Source organism: Diceros bicornis, chromosome 17 (assembly GCF_020826845.1).
Source record: "Diceros bicornis minor isolate mBicDic1 chromosome 17, mDicBic1.mat.cur, whole genome shotgun sequence".
Lineage (NCBI taxonomy): Eukaryota > Metazoa > Chordata > Mammalia > Perissodactyla > Rhinocerotidae > Diceros > Diceros bicornis.
In genome coordinates this window covers 14656889-14680907 of record NC_080756.1, presented here as the reverse complement: position 1 = coordinate 14680907, position 24019 = coordinate 14656889, and the positions used below count along the sequence as shown (strand labels likewise).

Here is a 24019-nt window from a genome sequence, read left to right as displayed (position 1 = left end):
TCTTCATGGATAACTTCCTTCATGGATTCTGGCTTTCTGAACTCACTGAAGTCTTTAATTGGATAAGGAACTCCAACTCCATTATGATGGCTGAATCATTCCTCCTTTCACCCAACCTGGAGTTCTTTCAAATATATACACCAATTAGGAACTTAATGGATTGCCTACTTATTTCAGTCTTAAGAACACCATCATCTGTTACTCACTACTAAAGTGCATCCTGCAATTTTGATAACGACTCTAACTCTCCTGATTTATAAGTAACCACACCCATTTTCCCATGTCAGTTAAGTCCTGTGACATGGTCTCTGCCTTTGCATGATCCCATCATCTCCACTGAAATCAGGGAGCTCATTTTAATGAAAGCATCTCCCACTTTCATTTCAGGCCAGTAGTTATAATCCTTTTCAAAGCTACTGGTACCCCCTTGTGAATATATCAAAACTTTGCTGAGCGAATTCTCCTCTAGATCTTCACCAGCTACATAGTTAAGGAATATGGAAGTGGTTTGCACGTGATAAAACTGTTCCATATCGCTATCATCCTACAACTTTGGATTTATTTTTCTTCATTAAAATGTTTTCTAGTATTTCAAATTTAATCAAGATAAATCATTCATAAGTCCAAGTTATTATCCAATGGAACAAAAAATTGCAGCCACCATCAGAAGCTTAAACTATTCCATTAAATCCACAATCTCTAAAAATACATCACTAAATTTACTCTGTTGTAAAATTATGTTTACTTTCTCTCTGGAATACTACCCTTAGAATCTATTCCCACATACATTCCCCGGGCTTTCATCAATGTAAATTGGTGAATTACTACTATGGTCTGAATGTCTCCCGCAAAATTCATATTGTGAAATTCTAACTCCCAAAGATGATGGTAGTAGGAGAAAGGCCCCTGGGAGGTGCTTAGGTCATGAGGGTGGACCCTCATGAATGGGATTAGTGTCCTTATAAAAGAGGCTCCGGAGAGACCCTTTCACCTTCTACCACATGAACATACAATGCGAAATCTGCAACCCAGAAGAGGGCCCACACTGGACCGTGATGGCACCCTGATCTCAGCTTCCAACCTCCAGAACTGTGAGAAATTAGTTTCTTTGTATATAAGCCACACATATACCACATCTTCTTTATCCAATAATCTGTTGGCGGACACTTGGGTTGCTTCCATGTCTTGGCTATAGTGAATAATGCTGCAGTGAACATAGGGGTGCATAAGCCTCTTTGGATTGTTGATTTCAAGTTCTTTGGATAAATACCCAGAAGTGGGATAGCTGGATCATAAGGTATTTCTTTTTTTAATATTTTGAGGAATCTCCATATTGTTTTCCATAGAGGCTGCACCAGTTTGCACTCTCACCAGCAGTGAGAGTGCTTTTCTCTGCATCCTCTCCAATATTTGTTATTTTTTGTCTTGGTGATTATAGCCATTCTCACGGGTGTAAGGTGATATCTTAGTGTAGTTTTGATTTGCATTTCCCTGATAATTAGTGATGTTGAACACCTTTTCATATGCCTATTGGTTATCTGTATATCTTCTTTGGAAAAATGTCTATTCATATCCTCTGCCCATTTTTTGATCAGGTTATTTGTTTTTTTGTTGTTCAGATGTGTGTGTTCTTTATATGTTATGGAGATTAATCCCTTGTCTAATATATGTTTTGTAAATATTTTCTCCCAGCTGGGGGGTTGTGTTTTTATTTTGATCCTGGTTTCATTTGCCTTGCAGAAGCTCTTTAGTCTGATGAAGTCGCACTTGTTTATTTTTTCTTGTGTTTCCCTTGTCCGTGTAGACATGGAATTCGAGAAGATTCCATTATGTGCAATGTCAAATAATGTACTGCCTACATTTTCTTCCAGGAATTTTATAGTTTCAGGTCTCACCTTCAGGTCTTTGATCCATTTTGAGTTAATTTTTGTGTATGGTGAAAGAAGATGGTCTATTTTCATTCTTTTGCATGTGGCTGTCCAGTTTTCCCAGCACCATTTATTGGAGAGACTTTCCTTTCTCTGTTGTATGTTCTTTGCTCCTTTGTCGAAGATTAGCTGCCCATAGATATGAGGTTTTATTTCTGGAGTTTCAATTCTGTTCCATTGACCTGTGTGTCTGTTTTTGTACCAGTTACATGAGGTTTTAATTATTATAGCTTTATAGTATATTTTGAAGTCAGGGATGGTGATGCCTCCAGCTTTGTTCTTTTTTCTCAGGATTACTTTAGCTATTCTGGGTCTTTTGTTGCCCCATATGAATTTTAGTATTCTTTGTTATATTTCCATGAAGAATACCATTGAGATTCTGATTGGGATTGTATTGAATCTCTAGATGGCTTTAGGTAGTATGGACGTTTTAACAATGTTTATTCTTCTAATCCATGTGCATGGGCTATCTTTCCATTTCTTTATGTCATCATCAATTTCTTTCAATAATGTCTTATACTTTTCATTGTATAGGTCTTTACCTCCTTGGTTAAATTTATTCCTAGATATTTTATTCTTTTTTTGCGATTGTAAATGGTATTGTATTCTTGAGTTCTCTTTCTATTAGTTAATCATTAGTGTATAGAAATGCAATTGATTTTTGTAAGTTGATTTTGTACCCTGAAACTTTGCTGTAGTCTTTGATTATTTCTAGTGGTTTTCTGATGGATTCTTTAGGGTTTTCTATATATAAAATCATGTCATCTGCAAACAGCAAGAATTCCACTTCTTCATTGCCTATTTGGATTCCTTTTATTCCTTTTTCTTGCCTAATTGCTCTGGCCAGAACTTCCAGCGCTATGTTGAATAACAGTGGTTATTCACCCTGTCTTGTTCCTGTTCTCAGAGGGATGGCTTTCAATTTTTCCCCATTGAGTATGATGTTGGCTGTAGGTTTGTCGTATATAGTCTTTATCCTGTTGAGGTACTTTCCTTCTATACCCATTTTGCTGAGAGTTTTTATCATAAATGGATGTTGGATCTTGTCAAATGCTTTCTCTGCATCTATTGAGATGATCATGTGGTTTTTATTCCTCATTTTGTTAATGTGGTGTATCACATTGATTGATTTGCGGATGTTGAACCATCCCTGTGTCCCTGGTATAAATCCCACTTAGTGGTGTATGAGCTTTCTAATGTACTGCTGTATTTGGTTTGCCAATATTTTGTTGAGGATTTTTTTCATATGTGTTCATCAGCGATATTGGCCTGTAATTTTCCTTCTTTGTATTGTCCTTTTCTGGCTTTGGTATTAGGGTGATGTTGGCCTTGTAGAATGTGAGAAAGTGTTCCACTTTCCTCTATTTTTTGGAATAGTTAGTTTGGAATAGGTATTAAATCTTCTTTGAATGTTTGGTAAAATTCTCCAGAGAAGCCATCTGGTCTTGGACTTTTATTTTTTGGGATGTTTTGATTACTGTTTCAATTTCTTTACTTCTGATTAGTCTATTTAGGTTCTCTATTTCTCTTGATTCAGTTTGGGGAGGTTGTATGAGTCTAAGAATTTATCCATTTCTTCTAGATTGTCCAATTTGTTGGCGTATAGTTTTTCGTAGTATTCTCTTACAATCCTTTGCATTTCTGCAGTATCCGTTGTGATTTCTCCTCTTTCACTTCTAATTTTATTTATTTGAGGATTCTGTCTTTTTCTTGGTCAGTCTGGCTAAGGGTTTGTCAATTTTGTTTATCTTCTCAAAGAACCAGCTTTTTCTTTCATTGATCCTTTCTACTGTTTTTGGGTTTCAATTTGGTTTATTTCCGCTCTAATTTTTATTATTTCCCTCCTTCTGCTGACCTTGGGCTTTGTTTGCTCTTCTTTTTCTACTTCTTTTAGGTGTAGTTTAAGATTGCTTATTTGGGATTTTTCTTGTTTGTTAATGTGGGCCTGTATTGCTATGAATGTCTCTCTCAGGACCACTTTTGCTGCATCCCATGTGAGTTGGTACGTGGAATTCTGTGTGATTCCACTTATATGATATTCCAGAAGTTGCAAATTTATAGGGAAATAAAACAGATCAGTGGTTGCCAGGACTTTGGGAGAGGGAAGGGTGAATAGTTGAAACACAGTTGATTTTTTTTAGGGTAGTAATGCTACTCTATATGATACTGTAAAGATAGATATATCACACTTTACAGTTGTCAAAACCAATAAAACTTTACAACATAAGTAATAATTGTGTGTGCAAATTAAAAAATAAATAAATAAATTCCAGGATATTAAAATGCAATGCAGAAGAATTTAACTGGATTACAGATATGTGAAACAACTTCAATAAAAGGAGTAGGAGAAAAAGGTGCTGACCTAAGTGACTGTGGAAATGAGTGGAATCAGTGAGACTAAAATCTAGAGGAACTGTACAGAAGCCCTGAACTCTAGTTGATAAAGTTGTTTCCCACTATACACATATACTGGAATTGAATATGGAAGTACATGGTTGGCAGATGGTGGGAGCCAGTGTTTCACTATTGGAGTGAGAGGTTATGTATCAGCAAGAGAACAAAGGTAGAATGATTCATGTGGTGATGGGTTGTAGTTGAAGACCTCAGTATGAACACATGGTTAGCTTAATATAGATACAGATGGACACATATACAAATATTTATAGTTGTGTGTATAGATGTGGGTTAGTTTAAACACATATGTTTCCATGTCACCTGATGGGACCTAGAAGCAAAGACACTCCAGAAAAATTCCAATAAAGGGAGATTCTAGAAAATGCCTGACAAGTACTCCTCAAAACTGTCAAGATCCTCAAAAACAAGTAACATCAAAGAAATTGTCCCAGTCTACAGGAACCTAATGGTACAAGTCTAATAAATGTAATGTGATATCACCAATACGTTGTTACTATTATTGCTTTAACCAAACTCAGATCAGTCAGTTTGGCACAGCTTCCAGTAATGTACTTGTGGGTAATTTCAACAGAAGTCAAGTTGGGTTAGAAATGAGAGGTGGATTTGTTGGGAGGAAATTCTACAACGGTTCTACATGCCTTGTGATAGCTCTACTCCTGGACTCTCTTTTCAAGAATGTTTTATAACAAATAGTTCTGGCAGATTTTTTTTTCCCCTGACCAGTATATTAGAGATACCGTCTTCTAGTGTGGCAAATTAGGCATGTTTGCTCTTTAAGAGATTGGGGATTTACTAACCTTGGGTTTCTCAGCTGTAGATACAAGTGCATTGTGTAAACAACACCTGTTAGGAAACCCCCTCCCCCATAGGATACAGGGGAAAAGGGAAGTGATGGGAACAAGAAGTTCATGCTTCCTGCTATGTAGTGAGTAAAACAGTTTTCTGCCTCTGATGCAGCAGGCTTGCCTTTTCTATCACTGTCTATGAAATGGTGTGGGCTAACCTCTTATACTCTAAGTAGGGTAAAAGTTCAGATGCGCCTCAGGTTTTGATAATGACATAGATTCATTAGAGTATGAGACAGACAAAACCCACAGCAGTTTAAAAAAGAAATAAGTTTATTTTTAGCTCATTTGAATGTTCAGCCCGGTGTGTTGAAACTCTTCCATGAAGTCATTGTGTTTCTACGCTGGTGTGGTCTGCAACGGTGTCAGGAACCTGGGAGTGTTCTATCTCCTTGATTCTCTATTTGTAGTGTAATTGCTCATACTCTTGGCTACAAATGGCTTGCCATGCCATCTGCATTACGAAGTGAGAAGGGTCAAGAGGAAGAGGATGGAAAATCCCTGTTATCAAGGGATAATCGTGGAAATTCCACAGAATACCTCTATTTACATTCTTTGGATAGAATTTAGTCACACGCCACAGCAAGTTGCAAGGAAGGCTAACTACATACATAGATTAATATTCTATTAATATTGAAAAAATGGAGAATGCTTAGTTATTATGAAATATCAGTCTAAGATCTACTAGACAATGTCACAAAGACTATTTGGAGAAAACACAGCTTTCAGAAGAGAAAGTGAAGGGCATACAGGACACGAAGTGTTAGAAGTGTTTGGAGAATTAATAATGGTGCATTTAGTCAGAGGTACAATTTTTTCCTATGACAGGCTAAGCTCTTCACCCTCTATTGTCATTTTTTATCGCCACTTAAAATAATCTCTTTTTTTCTGCATCCAAATCTTTATCTCTGTATCTGGGATTTCAAAGATGAGAGCAAATACATATTATGGAAATCTATACTGAATTCTCTGGAGACAGAGTTAAAAGCAGTTTTTTCTTATTTTAATTACGTTTTTATTTTTTAAAATATTTAGTGCCTAGGGAGAACTCTTTTATAACACATAACTTTGTGATCCTTTTGGAATGATGTTCTTAGATCTCAAATCCCCCTGAGAATTCTTCATAATCTTTAGATATTTTCCTTCAGGGGACAGAAAGCATAAATACTCCATAGAATTAAGTGTTGATTAATTTTACATGACTTGTGGGTAATACTTAGAAAAGTATTCAAAATATAAACACAGAAATTATGGTAATGGGGAAATGAAACACACTAGTCTAAAAGTCTGCAAAATAAAAATAGCTAATCAAACCATTTACAAACTTGCCATTTATAGATAAGGAAAAATGATCACAGATCGTGGGGTAGAGTGAGATCCATTCAGAGGGCAATGGACTATCAGTGTGCTCTGTACAGCACAATGATAAAAGAGGTAAATACTGAAGCAGAGATGATTTTGTCTGAATAAATCTGTATATCAATCTTCTTAAAAAACATGTTTGAGTTTTTTAGTGTTTTTGGTAGACTGCTTTAGTAGTCAAAAAGACAAAAAGAATGGGTATGTCTAAAATTTAAAGATCATATTTTCTGTTGGATATACTTTACTCCACTTTTGTTCTTTTTTTACCGTTAAAGTATTAACCTTCATTTTTCTAACCTTTTAACATTTGACTTGGGAAAATGGGGCAAGAAAATATGAAATGTGATAAACATTTAATATTGAAAATCTTCTTATTTTTAAAGTTATGAGATATTTACAACATCTAACACAGCTAAACATCACTGCATTCGTAGGCTTGATGGTTTGGTAATGTGAATTTTGTTAGTTTGTATAGGGTGTTAATGTTTGTATAGTGTGTATAGTTGGTGTGTGTAATTGTTGAAGTTGGACAAAGAAACAATTTCACATGGTATAATTCTGATGTAGGTGATTTAAATATGTGCATTCCTACAATTGTTGCCATTGAGTAATTTGTGTAAATGACTAAATGTTATAACAGGTTGCTTCACAATTATGTGAGTGTAAAAAAAAAAAGGCCATGGAAAATAACAGTCATTTCTTTTCACTCATATATGCCTACATTATTAACATGATTTTGATAGTAGATCTTATTACTTTATCTTAGAATCCTCCTATAAATTCCTCTACACGTTACTGGAAACAACTTTTATTTGTTTTTATATGTTTATTTTTATTTATGTGTATGCCTTTCTAATAATAATGTATCTTTTAGAGCTTGGAAATAATTATATTGATATCGCCAAGAAAGAAAACGTTGTCTTATCTAGGGCTCATCACCAAAACTTAATCATTTTATTTGTTTGACGATGAAGATACAGAGGAAGGAAATTTTCCTTAGACATGTCATTAATCATTTTTTATTTTTTTAAAAATGTACTATAATCTTTCCTATAATTGTTTGTACAAAATTTTGTACTTTTTTTTGTGCGTGTGAGGAAGATCAGCCCTGAGCTAACATCTGCCAATCCTCCTATTTTTTTTTTTGCTGAGGAAGACTGGCCCTGGGCTAACATCCATGCCGATCTTCCTCCACTTTATATGGGAGGCCTGCCACAGCATGGCCTGACAAGTGGTGTGTCATTGCGTGCCCGGGGTCCCAACCTGTGAACCCCAGACCGCCACAGTGGAGCGTGCGCACTTAAACTGCTTGCGCCACCAGGCCAGCCCCTAAAATGTTGTACTTTTAAAAGGACAACTTTGGAAAACACACTCTTTCAAACTTAATCCTGATCTCCAGTTTACTAACTGTACAAACCTGAACAATACGACTGTCTCGATATAAGCTGGGTGTTGAGAATAGTATTCTAGAGTCAGTGTTTCTTTAATTATGAGTTAGTCAATCATTTGACTACCCTTATGGTAGGGAAATGTATGCCTCCTAAAATATGTGTTACCACTACTCTGAGATTCATTATGTGTTGAAATTTATCAGATACTCACCCTCATCTCTTTTAGGACAAGCTGATCTCAAAATTGTGTTTTCAGTCTGTATTTTACAGAAAGAATAAAATGGTAAGTAGAAGGAATAGAAACAGACAGAGAGAAATTTCATTGTTAAACATTTTCTCTCTATAATTTTTATTTAGTAATTTTTACCTTCTAAGTTACATAGTTTTACTTACTAATTTACATAATTTTAAATTTAAAATTTCTAGTGACAAATTTACATCTTTTTAATATTCTTTTAATTTTTTCCTCAAACTCATTATCCAATTTCTAAAAAACCCTTCTTCCCTTTCTAGGTTTCCATAAAGCTTTGTCTTTATTTTCCTCTTCTCTTCCTCTCACACTTTATGTAATTTCCTGAACAGGTTTATATATTTCTATGTGCTTCTCTATCCTTTATTCTCTATTTTCATTTTATTTTACCTAGTTTATTCTGAGAATCCTAACACGTATTGGAAAATTGCAGTTTCTTGTTTCACACACTGAAATTGCCAAACTGTTTCTGGTGTTTTGCTTCAGGGTACAAAGTGGGAAGGGTCCAGTGATAACAGAGATTGAGTTGATGGAAATACTAATGAGCACAGCAAAAAATATGTGTTCTTGATGCCTCATATTCACTTATCTGAAATTGGATCTCATTAGCCATGAAAGCAAATGACACAAGAATCAGTTATTTGAGTTTGATTAGAGTAAATGGTAAAGTTGTACTAGCCCTGTTTGTTGATGCCAGCTAGTTTTGTGTGTGCACGCACACATTTGTGTGTGTGTGTGTGTTAAACACAAAATATGGGCTGATGCACTTGTGATGACAGGTATCATTTTGCTTCTAGTATGCAAATCTCTTAGGTGAACAGGAAATGGCATCTATCCCAAATTTTACATAAAATCAGGAGAAGAAAAAGCATTTTTGTAGGCTTTAATAGCCCCTCTGATTCATTCACATAAAAACAATCAACAGCTATATCATTATACAGGTTATTCTGTGGTAGAATTACAAAGTGAAGACTGAGTACTTTGTCCAGATACTCTGCAAATGCATATTATTCTTCCTTGCAGAACCATGTTTAAAACAGGAATGAGCATTGTGTTAGTTTGTCTGAAACATTGCTTTACTAACTTCACCTTAAAAATAGTTACTATTACTTTTCCATTGAGATCATTGTTTTCTTTCTTTCATTCTTCTTCTTCTTTTTTTTTTTTTTCCTATTTAGACCTAGAGAAGTAGAGGCCAGTAATGGGAAACCATACAAAAGTGACAGAGTTTATCCTAGCAGGTTTGACTGATGACCCACAGTTGAAAGTTGTGTTATTTCTCTTCCTGCTTCTCACTTACTTGCTAAGCATCACTGGCAACCTAACCATTATCACACTCACCCTGGTGGACACTCACCTCAAGACTCCCATGTATTTTTTCCTTCGGAATTTTTCCTTCTTAGAAATTTCCTACACTACTACATGCATTCCTAAATTGCTGGTTATTATGGCAACTGGGAACAAAACTATTTCGTATAACAGTTGTATTGCTCAAGTGTTTTTTGCCTTCCTTCTTGGAGCATCTGAATTTTACCTGCTGGCAGCTATGTCCTATGACCGCTATGTTGCCATCTGTAAGCCCCTACATTACGCAACCATCATGAACAGTAAAATCTGCATACAGCTAGTCCTCAGTTGCTGGTTTGCTGGGTTCTTTGTTATCTTTCCACCACTCCTTTTAGGTCTAGAACTCGACTTCTGTGACTCCATCACTGTTGATCATTTCTACTGTGACACTAATCCCCTCCTGCAGATCTCCTGCTCAGACACACAGCTCATTGAGATGATGGGATTTATCTCAGCTGTGGTAACACTTGTGGTCACATTAGTAATGGTGACAATATCATATACCTATATTGCCTTGACCGTTCTAAGAATCCCTTCAACTACTCAGAGGAGAAAGGCTTTTTCAACATGTTCTTCTCACATGATTGTGATAACACTTTCTTATGGCAGCTGCATCTTCATGTATGTTAAACCATCAGTCAAACAAAGAATATCATTTTCCAAGGGAATTGCTGTGCTCAATACCTCTGTTGCTCCACTTCTGAATCCTTTCATCTACACGTTACGGAACCAACAAGTGAAAAAAGCCTTCATGAATATGATACACAGGGTTGTTTCTTTCTCAAACAAGTGAATTTCCTATTGCACTGTATATAGAGGAAACGACAAAGGAGTCTCAAATAATTCCAGTGTATCCAATAGTAACTGTTTAGTTTCTATCAGAGAATTGTTAACATTTACAAATATTTCAGTTATAGATGAAAATATGTGTTTTCTTATTCGTTTATTTTAAAAATAAACAATGAAATACAATGTTTACCTGCTGTCCTCATACTGAAAAAGCTTCCTCAATAAGTTGGGAGACTTCTGAAGCTAATTGGAAACTGCTTGTAGATGACTATTAAATAGGGAGAACAACACTAACTCAATGTATTTATTCTTTTCAATTTGTCATAGATATAGCTATATATATATGTATAGCTGTGTCTCTTACCAATGAAACTAAAATACTATAATAATCTAAACATTTTCTTAAGGAATTTCAAACTGTAGATCATAATCCAATATTTCAGGAATTCAAATCAATTTCTGTTGTGACAAGAATTTAAAAATATTAATATAATGAAAAATTTTTTCACATTTACACTTCATATTTCATGATATTTTTTCCAGAAATGTGGTGCATTAGGCTATAATTTCTTTTTCATTTCCTTTTTAACTATGGATCTTGATTTGAAGAAAATGTTAGAAAATACTGCCTAAAAGAGTAGAATAAAATATAGCCAGAGAGAAAAATACATAAGTATGTAACTTAATGGACAATTATATAGGTTTTGTACAATTTGTTAATGAACTGGATCTTACAGGATACTTGAGTCATGACTATGATTTCAGGAATAATTGTTATTTAAACAATTGATTACATTTTTTCCTTGATCTTTTATGTATATACTTTTCCCATTTTGAGAAAATAAATCTAATAATCCTGGAGCATTATCTAACTTTTACAAATTTTAAGAGCACAGAAAATGAAAAAAATACATATAACATATAGAGACAACCTAGTAAAAGTAGAACTTAAGGCTCTCTCAATATTTATTTTCATTCTAATTCTATGTGTCAACCAGGATGGATTTGCTTAAAACATACTATCCAAGTTAAACCACTAATTTATAGTTGAGCTATTCTGAAATGCTTTATTTATGTATTTTTAAATATCTTTCATCTACAAGTCATTTACCATAAAGGCTGTTCTGTAACTCTTATTAACAGTCTAGCACTGCCAAACTAAGATTGCCCCATTCCCACTTATTCTGACTCTCAAGCAGATTAAAGTTACATCATCTATCTTCTTTTGTACTTCAGTCAGTCTATGACATATCATCTCACATTATATCAAATAAAACCACTACCTTTGGCCTCTGAATTCTGAATCCCCGGGTAGTTTAATAGTGCTGTTTTTTTAAAGTGGATTTTGAACAATTAACATAGCTTCTTAAATACAGGTAAAACTTGCATCTTAAGAGAACTTCCACCTGAAATGCTGAAATACTTAACCCAGAAATGCTTTCAGCTTTTCTCATCTAGTGAGGGAAGGTGAACAACATATATAACATAAAAATAAGATCTCTACTGAGTAGTATTTGACTACTCGCTAAATTACAGGCACTGGTAGGTGTTTGATATGTAATTCTGGAAACAATGGTGTTATATAATTATTATTATTAGAATTACCCATAGGAATAAGAGATAGCTCAGTAAGGATAAGACCATTTTGATAGAGACAGAGCTAAAAAATGGAATCATGGAAATTCAAAGTCAGGAATTCTTAGTTTTCATTACTCCAATTGAGGAGTAATGAATTAAGTAACGATTAGTAAAAGATTGCTAGTAGTAATAATTAGAGGTAATGATTAGTAAAAGAGGAGAAAAATAATACATAAGATGGATCAAGAAAAATGGAGCAATGGATAAAATTAATGCTCTTCCCAACGGGTGGTTAAATTGGGTCTTAGAGAAAGCAGTTAAATAAGTACATCATAGAAATGCTTAATATAAAGTACTTGTAATAGAACATGAAAGAGTTAAATAATAATGTAAAAATAATATGGATTATAATATGGATAAGTACAGAGCTCAATTTTCAACAATTTTAACTTCCAGGGTAATTGTGTTGGGACATATTAAAAAACATCTGTTTGGATAAATCTGGCCAATTTGTAAATGGTAAAATCCATATTTGAGTGTAAAGAAAATGTAGAACTCAAAGAGTTAAAAGTAACGCAGGTGTTTGCAAAAATGATACAATAAGGGTCATAAGAAACTACTGAAGACCACTGCCTCATCAGGAATGGACCAGCATAATAATTGCAGCAAATACATAATTCTGGTTTTAAAAATCACCCAGATATGGAGATCGAGATGAAATTAAGGAAAGCATTTTTTTTTTTTTTGGTGAGGACGATTGGCCCTGTACTAACATCTGTTGCCAATCTTCCTCTTTTTATTTTTTCTCCCAAAAGCCCCAGTACATAGTTGTGTATCATAGTTGTAGAGTTGTAGCTCGTCTATGTGGGACACCGCCTCAGAATGGCTTGATGAGCAGTGAGTAGGTCTGTGCCCAGGATCTGAACCGGTGAACCCTGGGTTGCCAAAGCGGAATGCGCAAACTTACCCCTACACCACTGGGCCGTCCCCAAGGCGGCCCAAGGCATTTTTTATTTCTCTTTTATTTAGCTTTCCTATAGTTATGTTTCTTCCTACGTATCATATATATTGAGGAAAGCATCAACTCATTTCTTGGACTTAATATCAAATGATCAAAAAGAAGACAGATTGCTACATTTAGCAAAAAGTAGGATAATGATAAAAAAGTAATGAACAAATAAGGTTTTTCTGTTTGAATAAAAGTGTAAAATAATATTCAAGGGTTATTTAAATTCAGAAACTGAATGAAAAATGAAATATGGAAAGTATAACATTGGTAGACATAACATGGACTTAAAAGTGTATTATTGAGGGGAGGCTTTTGGAACATGGGTTATAGTTGACACTGACATTTAGAACATTCTTCAATCATTTTTTCTTTAATATCAATAGAAAATGCAATTTATGTGACTTACATGCCCTAACTCTAAAATATTCATATAATAAGGAGTCAAATTGCAAACAATCAGATAAATTGTGTTTTGCATATAAGAGCTATACAAGTTCAGAAAGAGGGACTATCTCTCAGGATATGATGATCACTAAGCTGATCCATTATATTATTTAGCTATAACATGACATTTTATGCAGGAAAAAAATACTTGCTAATGGATATGATCCTGCAAAAGTATCTTTCTTTGGTTGTCAGCATTTTTAAGAGATGAAAAAAACTGCTATCACTAATTTAATCATCTATATTGTGTAGTTTTGATAACATTCATAAAGGGAAATAAGAACCAATCAATGGAAATAGAGTTCATTCAGCTTGGATTTACAGATGGACCTTTGCTGTGAATTGTTATTTTCCTGTTTCTATTTCTCAAGTACGATGTTGAGCACGATGGGGAATTCATCCTCTTTTCCTTGCTGAATCTCTGTTTAAAGACTTTAACGCATTACTTCCTCCCAAATTTCTCTTTCTTGGAAATCTCATTCACTGTGGTCTATATTCCTAATTTCCTGATAACCATTATGACCAAAGACTAACAATACCCGAGAGTGTTGGTGCAACTCAACTATTTTTTTGTTTTCATCTTTTTGGGAGCTACAGAAATTTATGCTCCTATATCCTGTGACTACTCTGTTGTGGTCTGCAAACCATTTCTTTACCTAATCATTATGCACAGAAAAATGTGCTACCAACTTGTACTCAGTTCATGGGAAATGGATTACTGGATTAGTCTCAGTATATTTTGAGGCACATATCAAAGTTCATTTGATGGTATTTGGATATCCAACTGTTTCAGCAGTATTTGCTGAACACTATGCTATATCCACTAAATCACCAGAGAGGAACTCTATGAGACAGAAAATAATCGAAAAGCTAGAGAAGACAAACACTAAATCTTTAGAAGATAAATATAAGTGATACACTTCTAGTTAGAATCATCAGGGAAAAATGGAGGGCACAAATTTCTAATTTTAGCTTTTACAGGATGACATCACTACAGATCCTACAGATATTAAAAGAATAACGAGACACTATGAACCACTTTATACCAAAAAATAAATAATTTATATGAAATGGATAAAATCTTTGTAAAACGTAAACTTCCAAAGCACCCAAGAAGAAATACATAAGCTGAATATGCTATATCTGTTAAAGTAAATGATTTGTAGGTAGAAATGTTCCCACATGAAAAAAACCTAGACCTAGATGGCTTCTCTTGAAAATTCTACCAAAATTTATTTTAAATACCAAATATACACACATTCTTCCAAAATACTGAAAGAAGAGAATGTTTCTCAAACAATTCTTTTTTTTTTTTTATAATTTTATTTATTTATTTATTTTCCCCCAAAGCCCCAGTAGATAGTTGTATGTCATAGCTGCACATCCTTCTAGTTGCTGTATGTGGGACGCGGCCTCAGCATGGCCGGAGAAATGGTGCGAAGGTGCGGGCCCGGGATCCGAACCTGGGCTGCCAGCAACGGAGCGCGCGCACTTAACCAATAAGCCACGGGGCTGGCCCTCAAACAATTCTTAAGCCATCATTATCATGAAGCAAAGAACCGGCAAGTCATTACAAGAAAATATAACTTCAGAAAACATTTTTTACGAGTACAAATACAGAAATTCTAAAATAATATATAAAAAATTCAATTTACTAATATATAAAAATGATAATAGACCATGACCAAGTGGGATTTATTTAAAAAATACATTGTCTGTTTAACATTAGAAAACATATCAATGCCATCCTTAACATGTTTGTGCCTAACAACAGAGCACCAAACTACGTGAGAAAATAAATAATAGAACTGCAAGGAGAAACAGATAAAACTACTATCATAGTCATCATGAAAATGAAAATGAAAATCAAAACCATGAGACAACACTTCAAACCCACTAGGATGACTATAATGAAAAAAAATGTGGGTGTGGATAAATTAAAACTCTCATACATTGTTGGTGGGAATGTAAATTTATGTAGCCACTATAGAAAACAGTTTGGCTGTTCCTTAAAAAATTAAACAAAAAATTACCACAGGATCCAGTATCTCAATTTCTGTTTTTACCCAGTAACTGAAAACAAGTACTCAAATACTTGTCCCTTTTTATTGTAAGCAGCACTATTAATAATAGCCAAAACGTGGAAAAAATCCAAATGTCCAGCAATGGATTAATGAATAAATAAAATATGATATATACCTAGAATGGAGTATTATCCAACCAGAAATATATGAAGTACTGATATATGCAACAACATGCGTGAACCTCAAAAACACTATGCTATGTGAAATTAATCAGACGCAAAGCTCACATATTGTACGATTCCACTTACATGAGTATCCAAAACAGGTAAATCCATAAAGACAGAAAATGTATTGGTGATTTAGAGGCTAAGGGGAGGGGAGATGGGGAATAACTGCTTAACGGGAACAGGGTTTTCTTTCAAGGTGATCAAATGTATTGGAACTTAATACTGGTGATGGTTCCAAAAATGGCGAATGTACAAAATGGCACTGAATTGTACACTTTCAAATGGCTAATTGAAAGAAAAACTATGAGGGGATCATTAAACAATACAGTAACAAATTTAAGGGGAAAATGTATTAGAGAATTATATTAGTTAATGAAAATTTTGTCATTTTCTACAAATTATGATCTTAGCTTAATGTGAGTTTTGTTATGATTTTCCTCATTCTTCATAACATACATGTATGTTTCTAATTCTGTATTTATAAATTTTGCATTCATAATTTTGTAATTGCTGCCTTAAAGGAAAGTACTCTAATATGAGGAAGCTTAAAGATCCCCCAAACCTGTATCTACACTTGGAAACAGGAGAAAGATAAAATTACTCTTCACGAATACTATAGGAAACAGACATCTCAGTACAAGAGTTGTGGCTCAGACCTAGAAAGCAGCCAGTTTTCGTACGTCTGGGAGCAAAAAGAGGTCCAGGACTGATGGTGCTGAGAAAAATGAAAATGAAAGAGAGAGTTTGCCTAATGTATTTGAGTCTATTAAGGGTATAGCTGCACTTCTGGAGGCCAGGCTGTGTAGGGAATACTGAAGAGTGCATAAATAGCCATGCAATTAATTTAATGAGAAAATTAAGCCCAAGGCAGAAAAAAAAAATTGTTAAAGAAAGAAATAGAATGTAGGCCAAGATGTAGCCCAATAGGAAAAAAGAATACATTGTCAAAATAATCTTTGTGAGAATAAAATTCAAACTGATAATTATAATAAAATTATTAAAAATATAATAAAAAGACTGAGGAAATAGAAATGTGTGTAGGACGAGCAAGAGGTGTAACAAAATCAAATGCTCATTTTTCATACAAGAAAACCAATAACTAATCTCCAATAAAAAATATAATTTAAGAAATAGTAATGCATAAAAAAGGGAAAAAATACCCTATTGACAGTGGAAGTCTCTGGAGAACAAGAGTTAAGGTGTATGAGAGCTGGAGCACGAGGACACTAATTTTCATTAACAGTTCTAAAATTTTTGACTTTTCGAACTTTGTATATGTAAAAGTTTAATAAAGCCAAAATAATAATTTTACTCAAATGGTATTTTGCGTTGGAGAAATAATAATAATTAGGTCCCTTTATACACGCATATTTGCTTAGACAGAGTCATAATGAGTAGTTTTCTGAGTAATATGTATACAATTTCTCCAAGACAAAGAAGGCAGCTAAAGAGAAATTGAAGATCATTTTACTCAATTGGAAAGTGATCTCTGCTTCTGAAATAAAACTCGGATGTATTTTTCTAATTTTAAACATTTTCTCGGGACTTTATATTGAAATGCTTTCAGAGTAGCATAAGTTTGAATTATTAGTTTTAATGCTGGTTATTATAGTTGAAAGTTGAAAGGAGCTACAGCAGAATATTTCTACATATTGGCATCCTGAATCGAATGTTAAAGATTTAGCTCCTCATTATCTCCATTTCCTCCAAATTTCCTCCGTTCTCACTGCCCAGGCTTCCTCTTGCTATGCACTCTAAGTTAGTGGCATTGCCTTCTTTATTATTCCATCTTGTTCAGAATTTCAGAATAACCTTCAACTGCTCTCCTATCCAAATAATTCAACTTCTTCTTCTTTTTTTTTTTTTTTTTGGTGAGGAAGATTGTCCCTGAGCTAACATCTGTGCCAATCTTCTATTTTGTATGTGGGATGCCACCATAGCATGGCTTGATGAGTGGTGTGCAGGTCTGTGCCTGGGATCTGAACCTGCAAACTCCAGGCCACAGAAGCGGAGCACACAAACTTAACCACTACACCACTGGGCCGTCCCCAAACTTTTTTATTCTTTAACACATATTTATTCACTTCCTATTTAGTGTCAGGGATATCCAGATCCTAAGTCTATAGGGATGAATAATACAACAGGCAAGTCTGCTCTGAAACAGCTTAGAATTTTATAGGAGAACCAGGAGGTAAAAAAGTGAAGAAATGACATGTAAAAATAAATATTGAAAGTGGTATAAGAACAAAAGACTGAGATAAAGACCATACAAAAGGGAAGGGTCTCCTCACATATGGTCTCCTCTCAAAATGACTTGTTTGTGGAGATGATATTTAATCTGAAGTCTGGAATTTGGCAGTGAAGTGAGAGCAGAGGTAGGAATAGAGGTTACAAAGAGCTTGAGGACTGGACAGAAAGTAGTGTTACTGTTGGTAACAGAGTAAATAAAGAACGAGTGGAAAGAAGTGAAGACAGACTAGGTAGGGCAGAGCTATACCAACGATTCTTTGCTGGAGACACATTACCTGCAATTCAATTAGATTTCCTGACATGATTTTAGCAAAGAAGTAGAATGATCTAAATTAAATTTTAGAGAACATAATTTTATCATCTTTATAGAAAATGGGTTGGATGAGCAATGATTAATTGGAAACCTCCTACAGGCTTATGACCAGGTGGAAGGCAATGGTAGATTGGATTAGAATGGTGGCAGTTGTAGCCGCCACTGGTCATCACAAAACGTTTCCTGGTGGACATCCTCTAGACTAGATGTCCCTGACTTTTTGCATTTTGGTGTGTCTGTACATCTGAGTTCTTATCAATGAAATATAAATGGAAGTTATGAAAATCACTTCCTGGCCCAGCAATGAAAACCTCCCATGCAATTCACTAGTCTCTCTTCCTTCATCTGCTGGTTGACCATAGATCTATGTTGAAGCTGGCAGAGCCATGCTGCATATTCGACTTTAAATATCAGGAAGTAGCTTTCTATTGTCCCAAAACAAGCAAACCTGATCTGAGCTTTTTGAAGTAAGGACAGTGGCTAGCCTCGAGAGATATAACGACCAGAAAATAGTAGGCATGAGGATTCTGGAGGACTGGGGAATTTGTTTCTTCATCTGACTGCTGCTCACATAAAGGTAAGCGCTGCTTACAAAACGTAAATGGATTTGAAATATAATTTTTATGTAGAATCAACCAAATTTCCCTAGAGATTGGTGTGGACACTGACGGAGCAAGTGCAAACACATTTGACTCTTACATGTCTGTCTTGAGAAATCATTTCCCTTAAATTCAGATCTCCATGTTCCTGATCCTTATATGGGAATGTCACCACACTTAGTATTTTCTTTGACAATGATGACTTATCCTGGCTTTCTAGAGCCTAAACCTGATGGAGTCTCAAATCCGTGACTCAAGAAGAATGGCATTCAGAGGCTTAAACAAGGTAATATAATGTAAGCCTCTTATTGAATCAATCTGAGTTCAAAATTTTGGTAATCCTCTTAAGATATTTCCACAATATATATAGGTTTATTTCATTTTTGTTGTTTGATGCATATGACATGGATATGTAAGGTGGGTCAAGTTTCCTTAAAAATCCTTATGGTTTACAACATATAGCTGCCTCAAGAAATTTTTATCTTGCTTTTAAAATTAAGTTTACAAATTATAGAGTTTTCTCCACTATTAAAATAATTTTCCATATATTTTTAACATCTTTGGACAATGGTCTCCAGGGAAATATTTTCTTTTTCTTTTAATTTTTAATCAGTTAATTCTCTTGAGACAAATGACACAGTGTACAAAAAGGATTATAACTACTTGTAATATTAAAACCTACAAAACAAGCAATTGTGCTTTTCATGTAGGCCAAAAACATCTCAAAGGAAACATATCTGAAATCTTCTCTTTTTACCCCTCCTTTCTAATCTTTTAAAAATATATGTTTTTGTTTTGTATATAATCTATAAAATATGCTCTAAGCTAAATATAACATAAATTGGAGAAAACGCCTGTTTAAAAAAATAATGAAAAGAAATGAAACTAAGTTTCCTGTCACGATAAAATCTGAGCTTACACATCCTAAGTGTGTGATGCTGGTGCTAATGTATTTTGGATGATAATGCAAGATGGGTTAAGGAAATACAAAAAAAATGACGGATATGCGACACTAGAAATTGCCTCTGTTCTGGGACTCACGTCAAAAGAAGATAGTTGGGAATGAAATTGTCACTAAAGGGATTAAGGTTTGGAAAAAGATTTGTTTTTATTTTAATCATATTAATTTTACTGCATGAAGCTGGAAGAATAAAATGATTGCTTTGTAAGCTGTTAAAATATATTGTGTGAAGTTAGAACTGATTTTTTTACAAAGCAAACATTAACCTGATCATACTGAAAGTTATACTGAAAGTAATCAATTGAGTTGTCTGAAAGAAAAATCTATGAACCTTTCATTTTGTAGAAATCAAACTTTGAATAGATGTCCTTCACAGTATCCAACAGATTTTGGATTTCAGAAACGCATTTTACTAAATGAATGTGTTGTTTTCTGCAGATAATCATAATTGCATGCACATTTAGTACACATGGTTATTGTGAATATTGTCAAATATGTCACTGGAAAAATGACTTTGTTCTGAACTTAGGAAATTTTGTTTTGTTTATCAAGCATCATATTGAATTCAATATAATTTAAATATATCACAAACTATTCAATTTTCATATCCTAAGGAATCTCTTATCTCTTACCTATAAATTGACAAAGCTGTTACAGAAGCCCCTGGGACTATAAGAATCGTTGAAAACAGTGACCATTTTACTTTCGTGCATCAAGAACTTTATTGTAGAATTAGGAAGAAAAATAATGTTGTCAAGTTGTTTGTAAGTTTTCTTTTTAAATTTCTTTTTTTGGATTTTGTAATTTAAATTCAGGCTGGAGAGTACCCATATATGATTCTACTTCTCACTTTATACTCTTGACACTCTATAGAACTAGTCATTGTTGATTGACATTTCCCTACGCTTCTCACCTCTAAAATAGACTACCTTAGATTTCAAAAATCTCGCTAATGAGCATGAAGTTTACTTAAATGGCCGGATTATAGACATTTTTAGAAAAATGATCCTTTGAAGAGAATGGGAAAGGAAAGAAAAAAAGTAAGAAAGAAATGAAGTAAAAGAGGACAAGAAAAAGAAAAAAAAAACTAGTTGTATTGTAATCATTTATCGCCATTGGAATATTTGTGCTTTTTTAAACACCGGAACTGGAATATATGAAATGTAATAAGGTTAAAATGCAATTCAACATACAATACAGTATTCTTCCTAAGGAAAGTATTGTCATTCTTTAGAAAAATTTGGTGATAGACTGTTGAGGCAATAAATATGAGGGCATAGGCATGGTCTGGAAGAAGAAGGAAAAACAAGAAGAAATGAAAAGGTTAACATAATTTTGAATTGTTGTGTTCTGAATCACAAAGACAGATTGGACATGAATCAGAGAGAAGAGGCTACCATGGCAACAGGGGAAGCATGCAGAGCAATGACACTAATGCCAACTACCAGGCATGTCTAGCTAACATTTTATTTTTTTTAATAGCTTGTTTTCTAGAACTTTGCTCTGTCACTGCAGATAATCAGTAAAGCATGTTACATAGCAATATAAACACCACGCGCTAAGATGTGCTTTATATCTGCTTGGGTATATACCAGAGAAAGGAGAATATCCAGGGTGAGAGAGATGAAAGTAAATTCAAGTCTAGGGAAAAATAGGGAGAGCAAAACTAAAAGAAGTTACCAGGATTAAAGCCTGAAGTTTTCAGAAGTTTGCTGAAAGTATGGAATTCCCACTGTATTTGGGATAGAGATGTTTAGGGTGAAGTTTATGTTAATTTTAAAAGGCAGAGAGGCCTCAGCTAAAATCTGACATATAGAATAACAAAATCTACCATAAAGAGTGAGAAACACAGAGAAACAGATATTTGACAAAGAAAAATGAAACTTATTCCTCTACAAAATGAGGATAATGAGACTCTATCTCCCTCAAAGCAAATGGTTTCTCCAAAGATCTGTTGAGGTCCTGTGTAGCCTACGATTTATAACCCAAAGAAGTAGTTTCATTACTTTATATTTTCATCATAAAAACATGAATGATTCTTTTAAAAAAAGCAAAAGAAGAAGAAGGAGAAGGAGAAGAAGAAGGAGAATGGGTCACAAGATGGGATAAAATAATTTAATGTAAACTACATATATTGGGAGAAAATTGTAAATACAGAAGATAAAAGTTAGATTATGAAAGTTTTTCTGTTCCTTTGTATTTTCTTTTATATGATTTTATCAGTGCAATATGTTATCCACTTGAAATGCTTGGATTTATGACACTTGAGAAAAGAAAACAAACTCAGAGTAGCATTGAGTTAGTGAAATTTTGAGTAAAAATTATGAGTGACGTTTTGTAGGCTGTTACTGCTGAATGGCAGAATATTTTTTCTTTCTTTCTTTTGTGAGGAAGATCAGCCCTCAGCTAACATCCACGCTAATCCTCATCTTTTTGCTGAGGAAGACCGGCTCTGAGCTAACATCTATTGCCAATCCTCCTCCTTTTTTCTCCCCAAAGCCCCAGTAGATAGTTGTACGTCATAGTTGCACATCCTTCTACTTGCTGTATGTGGGATGCCTCCTCAGCATGGCCGGAGAAGCGATGCGTTGGTGCGCTCCCAGGATCCAGGCCTGGGCCGCCAGTAGCGGAGCGCGTGCACTTAAACACTAAGCCACGGGGCCCGCCCTTGAATAGCAGAAAATTGAAGGAGGTTGGGTGTGGGTAGCAATGTGTTTATGGAGGGTGTCAAGATAATAGTTATTTCATGCCTATTATCCTTTAATTATGCCTTTTCTCCTTTAATTTTCATTTTTTCTTATTCTTTATTTTATTATTATTATTATTTTATAGAAGTCAGCTATGAGAAACCACACAACAGTGACATCTTTTATTCTTCTTGAACTGACAGATGATCTACAATTACAGGTGGTCATTTTTCTCTTCCTTTTTTTCACCTACATGTTGAGTGTCACTGGGAATCTAACCATCATCACCCTCACTCTACTGGATTCTCATCTAAAGACGCCCATGTATTTCTTCCTCCGAAATTTCTCATTTTTAGAAATCTTGTTCACAACTGTCTGCATCCCCAAATTTCTTGTCAGTATGGCAACAGGTGATAAGACCACTTCTTACAATAGTTGTGCAGCACAGCTGTTTTTCACTATTCTCTTGGGCGCAACTGAATTTTTTCTTCTGCCTGCCATGTCCTATGACCGCTACGTGGCCATCTGCAAACCCCTGCACTGCACGAGCATCATGAGCGCCAGAGTCTGCAGCTTGCTGGTCTTTGCTTCATGGTTGACTGGCTTCATAATAATTTTTCCACCACTTCTTGTGGGTCTCCAGCTAGATTTCTGTGCAGCCAACACTGTAGATCATTTCTTCTGTGATGTTTCCCCTATATTGCAGCTCTCTTGCTCAGACACAGATTTAACAGAATTAATGGCACTTCTCTCAGCCAATTTGACGCTCTTGGCTACACTGGCATTAGTGATTCTCTCCTACACAAACATCATCAGGACTCTTCTGAAGAATCCTTCTTCTCAACAGAGGAAGAAAGCCTTTTCTACATGTTCTTCTCACATGGTCGTCGTGTCCCTTTCTTATGGCAGCTGCATCTTCATATATCTAAAACCATCTACAAAGGAGGGAGTGTCCTTAATTAAAGGGATAGCTCTGCTCAATACTTCTGTTGCCCCCATGTTGAATCCCTTCATTTATACTCTGAGAAACAAACAAGTGAAAGATGCTTTTAAGCACATGATCAAAAAGATAGAATTTTTCTCAATGAAGTGAACCACTTTAGTGATATTACTGAGGGTATGAGTAAAATAAAATGTGAAGGGTGGAGTGTGTCACAGAGTTCTTCAATGTTTGTATTCAAATAATATTACCTATCTTTTGTCTTATAATTTCCTCTGTGGCTCGTCTAACCTTCGAAGTCTAACCTTAACTGCTATTTTTTCCTTGTGCTGAGAACACATATAAAAGATATTTCCTGTTTCTGGTCAAATTCATTTGGCATTTTATTTCATACCTCTATAGATTTTTTTTCAAAATTCTCTCTGAGGGAGACAAAGCTGGACTTCATTTTCTCCATGTTCCTTTCCACTGTTCTGGAATCGGAGACTCAATTTGGCATATATTTTATATACAACTTTATACACTACCCAAATTTGATCAGCTAATTAGGTTATTATTGGTGGATTCAGAATTTGATGTCTGATTTCTTACTGTGCTTAACAGAAACTTGGAGCAAATTAATTTAATGGCATTTCTTACATTACACATTTTGATATTTTC

At 34.6% G+C, this 24019-nt stretch overlaps 2 protein-coding genes across 2 annotated transcripts; both read left to right on the top strand.

The window, feature by feature from the left end:
* The first annotated feature begins 9392 nt into the window (after window positions 1-9392).
* Window positions 9393-10331, top strand: LOC131415985 (olfactory receptor 6C74-like). The gene has a single exon (XM_058558049.1). It carries the CDS (start codon window positions 9393-9395, stop codon window positions 10329-10331), a length of 939 nt encoding a protein of 312 aa, XP_058414032.1.
* A 12238-nt stretch (window positions 10332-22569) lies between these two features.
* Window positions 22570-23579, top strand: LOC131415984 (olfactory receptor 6C74). Its single transcript, XM_058558048.1, has one exon. It carries the CDS (start codon window positions 22574-22576, stop codon window positions 23510-23512), a length of 939 nt encoding a protein of 312 aa, XP_058414031.1. The 5' UTR covers window positions 22570-22573; the 3' UTR covers window positions 23513-23579.
* Window positions 23580-24019: the final 440 nt, after the last annotated feature.

Excerpts from the sequence above, each read along its gene's own strand:
- LOC131415985 (XM_058558049.1), top strand. The coding sequence starts at position 9,393 with ATGGGAAACCATACAAAAGTGACAGAGTTTATCCTAGCAGGTTTGACT.
- LOC131415984 (XM_058558048.1), top strand. The coding sequence starts at position 22,574 with ATGAGAAACCACACAACAGTGACATCTTTTATTCTTCTTGAACTGACA.